This window comes from Salvelinus fontinalis, chromosome 1 (assembly GCF_029448725.1).
Source record: "Salvelinus fontinalis isolate EN_2023a chromosome 1, ASM2944872v1, whole genome shotgun sequence".
In the NCBI taxonomy this organism is placed as follows: domain Eukaryota; kingdom Metazoa; phylum Chordata; class Actinopteri; order Salmoniformes; family Salmonidae; genus Salvelinus; species Salvelinus fontinalis.
The window spans coordinates 38,137,294-38,144,840 of record NC_074665.1 but is presented as its reverse complement, the minus strand read 5'-3'; the positions used below and the strand labels follow the sequence as shown (position 1 = coordinate 38,144,840).

Below are 7,547 nucleotides of genomic sequence, written 5' to 3'. Positions count from 1 at the left end.
TGCAAAGTAGCTAACATTATCCCCTTTTAAAATAGTGTTTAATCACGATTGCTGCTGACAGACATGATAGGCTACATTGATTGATGGACCACGTTAAATTGGCTAGCTAACTAATAACAAATCACGTCAATTTGGCTAGTTAACAAGATAACTTTCGGGGGATAAATTAGGTGTCTATTTCCAAATATTGTTTGATTTGCTTGCCTTCTATAGTGGTGATGACAGTAGTCTGACTGACAAATTTACCAGTGTGATGTCAAGCTCTTTCCAAAAGCCAAATCTCCGATGAAGCAAGCTAAATGACACGTTGTTTGCTTTAGCTATTTAGCTACATGCCAAATGGATCTGGCTCGTGTCTGAAAATACATTTCTTTTATTTTATTTAAATAAAAGTTAACTAGGCAAGTCAGTTCAGAACAAATTCTTATTTACAATGACGACCTAACCCGGCCAAACCCTAACCCGGACGACTCTGGGCCAATTGTGCGCAGTCCTATGGGACTCCCAATCACGGCCGGTTGTGATACTGTCTGGAATCAAACAGTGCCTTAGACCGCTGTGCCACTCGGGAGACCTTGATGTTGTTCAATTGATGTTTACTGATTGCTGTAAAACTCTGATGATAGAGCTAAGTGTGGATTAATCTTCTAGAGATGATGATATTTAAACCAAATAGTAATAACATTTATTTAACAATTCCTTGAAAACGGCACATAGTTGTCAATGGTTTTAGCGGAACTGGGGTTCTCCTTGCCCCCCCAGCAGCCAAATCGAACGCTATTGTGATGTTTTATTGATAACAACCATGTGGTGTTATATTTATCATTATGTTTCCATGGAAAACCAGCAGTAGGAGAGATGTGAACAATGCAAAAACAACGTCTGTGGGTCTAAAACCAAGGCTAATAGAATAATAATAGAATACAGTTTGGACAACATTAGTGACCATACATCTGGCCATTATAGTGGATGTGTTCTCTCAAAGTTAGAAATGTGTGAGCTTTCAGATTTTGTAGTGTGAATTCCCTCACTGACAAAGCGATTAGATATCTCATAAATCATATTGGGGAGCTATGACATATAACACACCCAGTGCCTCATTGCTGTGACATTTAATGAGATTACCACCAGGCGCTCTGCTTTCCATCCAACTCTACATCAAATTGATACCAGCCGCTATACCAGCTACTCCATTCTACTAAAGTGAGCAGTAAATAAAATGTCGAGCAACAACTTGTAATGAACATCCCAGCAGTTTATTGTTGGGTTAGAGCTTTTGCCTTTTTGCTCCAGCAGTGTTGTCCTATATTCCCAGATGCCATACATACACAGCCTCTCTAAATAAAGACCACTGAAAGGGTGCTGATTCCGGCAGGCAAAACAAACAAAGGGTGAGGATGGAGGGAGGTGAGAGACAGGGAGAAAGATTGAGAGAGCGAGGGGGGGTACAGCACTGTCCACTGGTATATGTAAGTGCTAGCTAGTCAGTCTACAGTTAGTGAGAGGGGGAGCGGGTTGGGTGGTCCTGGGGTGAGGATAGAGTTAGAGATTGTGTCTGGAGGTAGGGGTGGGCAGGAGTCATACAGGCCCCTCCGTCAGTCCCTTCAGAGGCAGGCTGGTGGCGTTCTCAGTGGGCAGGACCCGAGGATCGCCCTGTGCAGAGATGAGGTGGGAGGCTTTGGCCAGACTGGCATAAGGCAGGTGGCAGTCCATGTGCAGGAACGGGGGGTAGTGCTGTCGGTAGCAGATGTAGGCAAAAAGCAGGCCGATCACCCCTCCAACAAAGGCATCTAGGGAATAATAGTAATAATATATTAATACTGTACATATAATAATAAATGCCACTGGCAGACATTGGTTTTATTAGTTCCACACTCTTACCTTAGGTCTTACCTTGGGTCTAACTTACCTACAGAATATCTACAGTAGGAAATTAACTTGGGTACTTAGTTATTTATACAGTGCATTAAATATTGATATGTTACTTCATTATTGGTGATAACATTGGAAATGTCAGCTAATTTAGATTATAAGTAGCTCGGAAAAATGGTGGTACAGTCATATGGAATTTGTTACAGCCCAACAACAGACTACAGAGAGATATTTACTAAAGTCTTGCAGGTAGACAGATATGAAAACAAGAGGAAAGGTTAGCCTTTGAGTTTGATCTGGATGGGTGCTGGGAGCAGTTTGTTTCAAGGTCCAATGCAGCCGTTTTTATCTCAATATCAAATCATTTCTCAGTAAGTACATTACGGTGATTGTTTTAAAAATAAAATGGTCAAAAACAAACAAAAACAGCTTCTTAGCAAAGGGCAATTTCTCAAGTAGGAAGACCAAACCTCCATCCCACCAAATCAGGCTGAAATGTCAGGCTTACACTAAAAGGGCATTATCATAATTTTCACAATTTCACAGTATAATTCCAACCTCAAAGTATGGAAATATACACTGCTCAAAAAATTGAAGGGATCACTTAAACAACACAATGTAACTCCAAGTCAATCACACTTCTGTGGAATCAAACTGTCCACTTAGGAAGCAACACTGATTGACAATAAATTGCACATGCTATTGTGCAAATGGAATAGACAAAATGTGGAAATTATAGGCAATTAGCAAGACACCCCCAATAAAGGAGTGGTTCTGCAGGTGGTGACCACAGACCACTTCTCAGTTCCTATGCTTCCTGGCTGATGTTTTGGTCACTTTTGAATGCTGGCGGTGCTTTCACTCTAGTGGTAGCATGAGACGGAGTCTACAACCCACACAAGTGGCTCAGGTAGTGCAGCTCATCCAGGATGGCACATCAATGCGAGCTGTGGCAAGGTTTGCTGTGTCTATTAGCGTAGTGTCCAGAGCATGCAGGCGCTACCAGGAGACAGGCCAGTACATCAGGAGACGTGGAGGACGCCGTAGGAGGGCAACAACCCAGCAGCAGGACCGCTACCTCCACCTTTTGTCTATTCCATTTGCACAACAGCATGTGAAATTTATTGTAAATCAGTGTTGCTTCCTAAGTGGACAGTTTGATTTCACAGAAGTGTGATTGACTTGGAGTTACATTGTGTTGTTTAAGTGTTTTTTTGAGCAGTGTACATAAAACACAGGAAAATCATGTTTTGACTGCACTAGGCCTTACAGCTTTCGTGAATGTTGGGCTGACGTCACTGCTGGTGCTGGCTATATTAGAAATGTCAGATAATTTAGTATATCAGTAGCTCGGTAAAACGGTGGTGGCATGGTCATGGAGGTGAAACAAGTGAGGCATTTGCAAATGCTCAAAAGCAGACTTCAGGGAGGTATTCCTAGAGTCTTCCTGGTAGACAGATAGGAAAAACAAGTGGAAGGGTTTGAGAATAATATTCTCTGTGAGAATAACATGTTGGATTGGTGCAGGGTAACAATTTGTTTCAGGTCTTGTGAACGTTGGGCTAATATTGGGTTGACTTCACTACTGGTGCTGGCTGAGTCTCAACATGCCCCTGGGTTGAACAAACCATCTCTGTCACTTTGTCACCATAGCTGAGAACATGTTACCTCACAGTGACCACAACCCTATGAGCTATAACATGCAAAATCATTGCCTTCTCATGATCAATGTTCTGAAAAAAAGGGCAAAAGTGTTGTAGAGAGAATGACTAGCGTGTGCAGTAGTTGGACCGGCTGAATTAGACTTAAAGATTTTGGAAACATTTATCTGTCCAGCTGGAGGAAATAAAGTTAACGTCTGCACCATAAATTGTGCTCGAACATAAACTGTCCAGATTCCAACGTCCATACTAGCATCCGCCTTGGAAGACAAATTGCTTCACACTAACTAGTGTATGCTAGTGTGGATTGGAACAGAGCCCGTGGTATTACCTGTTGATGACCTCACACAAGCTGTGACTTTTAACTATGCGTTCAAGATGGATGATTATAAGTAGGGAAACAGCCCAAAGTAATGATGTGTAGGCTCTATCCCTGAGCTGGTGATTTGAAAGGTATCATGATACTTGGAGAGCCATCTAAAGCTTGATGCTGTTGATGCTTCAGTATGGGTGCGTTCGGATTTTCACCATATTAGCATAGACAAGACAAGACATGGTGTGAAGAACAAGAAACAACTAGCTGAAATAAGCCACATACAATTCTCTACACGGCAGCTCTTGTCGTTGATCCTAGCTATCTGATCGTTCAGAATCATACAACACAGCCTTTAGCCTCCGAGATGTGTGCGCCCACCCGTCTATAAGTACTGCTGTAGTTTCAATAGTCTATCATGACCAGGAGGGTAACAAAAAGTTGGTGCAGCATATGACAGGACAGGTGTTGTGAGCGCACAAAATGGCACTATGCTGTGTGTTATCAAATCAAATTGTATTTGTCACATACACATGGTTAGCAGATGTTAATGCGAGTGTTGCGAAATGTTTGTGCTTCTAGTTCCAGCAATGCAGTAATAACCAACGAGTAATCTAACATAACAATTTCACAACAACTACCTTATACACGCAAGTGTAAAGGGATGAAGAATATGTACATAAAAATATATGAATGAGTGATGGTACAGAACGGCATAGGCAAGATGCAGTAGATGGTATAGAGTACAGTATATACATATGAGATGAGTAATGTAGGGTATGTAAACATTATATTAAGTGGCATTGTTTAAAGTGGCTAGTGATACATTTTTTACATTATTAAAGTGGCTGGAGTTGAGTCAGTATGTTGGCAGCAGCCAATCAATGTTAGTGGTGGCTGTTTAATAGTCTGATGGCCTTGAGATAGAAGCTGTTTTTCAGTCTCTCGGTCCCTGCTTTGATGCACCTGTACTAACCTCGCCTTCTGAATGAAAGCGGGGTGAACAGGCAGTGGCTTGGGTGGTTGTTGTCCTTGATGCTCTTTATGGCCTTCCTGTGACATCGGGTGGTGTAGGTGTCCTGGAGGGCAGATAGTTTGCCCCCGGTGATGCGTTGTGCAGACCTCACTAGCCTCTGGAGAGCCTTACTGTTGTGGGTGGAGCAGTTGCCGTACCAGGCGGTGATACAGACCGACAGGATGCTCTCGATTGTGCACCTGTAGAAGTTTGTGAGTGCTTTTGGTGACAAGCCTAATTTCTTCAGCCACCTGAGGTTGAAGAGGCGCTGCTGCGCCTTCTTCACCACGCTGTCTGTGTAGGTGGACCATTTCAGTTTGTCCGTGATGTGTACGCCGAGGAACTTAACTTACTACCCTCTCCACTACTGTCCCGTCGATGTGGATAGAGGGGTGCTCCCTCTGCTGTTTCCTGAAGTCCACGATCATCTCCTCTGTTTTGTTGACGTTGAGTGTGAGGATATTTTCCTGACACCACACTCCGAGGGCCCTCCCCTCCTCCCTGCGTTGCAGTTCTTGACACACTTAAACCGGTGCGCCTAGCACTTACTACCATAGCCCGTTTAAAGGTACTTAAATATTTTTTTGTCTTGCCCATTCACCCTCTGAATGGCACGTATACACAGTCCATGTGTTACGGATATAAGTATTCTGTGTGTTTCCTGCGTGTGTTTCTTTTCTCTCCTTCTCCCCTACTCACAGGTGACAATCATCATTCCCTAATCAGTCATCAATCAGTCACTAATCAGAAGACACCTGCTCCTTTTCTCCTACCCAATCACAGTTCCTTTCCCTTGGTTTAAAAACCCTGTCAGTTGTTTTCTCTGGAGCTTGATCTCTTTGTGTAGCAATCGCTCTGTAAATGCCATATGTCTGTAGATCTCTTGTGTGGTTTAGCATCTACATGTCACTTTGTCCCCACCTGTGAGTATTGTGTTTGTTATGTTGTTTGAGTGTTTGCTTGATAGTGGGAAAAGGGGGTAACCAGACAGGTCGCCCATGGGCATACACTACCCGTAGATAAACTTTGTTAAATACACTAGTTAGAACTGGGTGGACCACCCACTGTATTTTTGGTTAGTTAGTTAGCTGTTGTTGAAATAGGCTAGTCTAGGGGTGTTTTGGGATGCTTATTCTTTCCTTCCTTGGGTCCAGCTCGGAGTTTGACGGTAGATTTAAGTTGTCGTGGTTATTTGTTCTCACTGTTACGTGTTCACTATAATTTGTGTGAGTTGTTACGAGTCCTATTACCATCCCCCCCCCTAGACTGTCGGGCCAAAGGGATTCGTAACACCATGTCTCAATTGTATCAAGGCTTAAAAATCCTTCTTTAACCCATTTCCTCCCCTTCATCTACACTAATTGAAGTGGATTTAGCAGGTGACATGAATACGGTATCATAGCTTTCATCTGGTTAGTCTCATGGAAAGAGCAGGTGTTCCTAATGTTTTGTACTCTGTGTATATCAAAATAAACAATTAAATACACAAAAAAGTGTATCTCATTTTTCTGAAATATTGTGACTAAATATGCAAATGAGACAAAATACATCTGCCAAAACTGCCAATCCCCTTTTCTTGACGCTGGATAAAGTCAGTATATTTTGGGTGGCTTTCATTTGAAAAAAGACACTCCAGGACTATTCACAGATTGTTGATAAAAAAACAATTCTCATGTTTCTATCTAAAAAATAGTACTGCCATGCATGAGAAATGAATTTCAGCATAAGGTACCAGTCAAAAGATTAGACCTACTCCTTCCAGGGTTATTCTTTATTTTTTACTGTTTTCTACATAGTAGAATAATAGTGAAGACATCAAAACTATGAAATAACTCATATGGAATCATGTATTAACCAAAAAAAGTGTTAAACTATTCTAAATATATTTTTAATTTGAGATTCTTCAAAGTAGCCAACCTTTGCCTTGATGACAGCTTTGCACACTCTTGGCATTCTCTCAACCAGCTTCATGAGGAATGCTTTTCCAACAGTCTTGAAGGAGATCCCACATATGCTGTGCACTTGACTGCCTTTCCTTCACTCATCCCAAACCATCTCAATTGGGTTGAGGTCAGGTGATTATGGAGGCCAGGACATATGATGCAGCACTCCATCACTCTCCTGCTTGGTCAAATAGCCCTTACACAACCTGGAGGTGTGTTTTTGGTCATCCTGTTGAAAAACAAATGATAATCCCACTAAGCGCAAACCAGATGGGATGGCAAATCACTACAGAATGCTGTGGTAGCCATGCTGGTTAAGTGTGCCTTGAATTATAAATACATCACTGACAGTCTCACCAGCAAAGCACCCCCACACTGTCACACCTCCTCCATTCTTTACGTTGGGAACCACACATTTGGAGATCATCCGTACTCTGTGTCTCACAAAGACACGGCGGTTGGAACCAAAAATCTCAAATTTGACCATAGGACAGGTTTCCACCGGTCTAATGTCCATTGCTCGTGTTTCTTGGCTCAAGCAAGTTTCTTCTTATTATTGGTGTCCTTTTAATAGTGGTTTCTTTGCAGCAATTTGACCCCGAACGCCTGATTCAATCAGTCACCTCTTAAAAGTTGATGTTGAGATATGTCTGTTTCTTGAACTCTGTGATGAATTTATTTGGGCTGCAATTTCTGAGGCTGGTAACTCTAATGAACTTAATCTCAGCAGCAGAGGTAACTCT

At 42.2% G+C, this 7,547-nt stretch overlaps 1 protein-coding gene across 2 annotated transcripts in view; it reads right to left on the bottom strand.

The window, feature by feature from the left end:
• Positions 1-659: 659 nt before the first annotated feature.
• Positions 660-7,547, bottom strand: part of LOC129853987 (phospholipid phosphatase 4-like) — a 117,047-nt gene continuing 110,159 nt past the window's right edge. For both annotated transcript variants that reach the window (XM_055920577.1, XM_055920583.1), the window contains one exon: positions 660-1,790. In XM_055920577.1, coding sequence (XP_055776552.1) covers positions 1,579-1,790 — 212 coding nt within the window. In that variant the 3' untranslated portion in view covers positions 660-1,578. The remainder of the gene's footprint in view (positions 1,791-7,547) is intronic.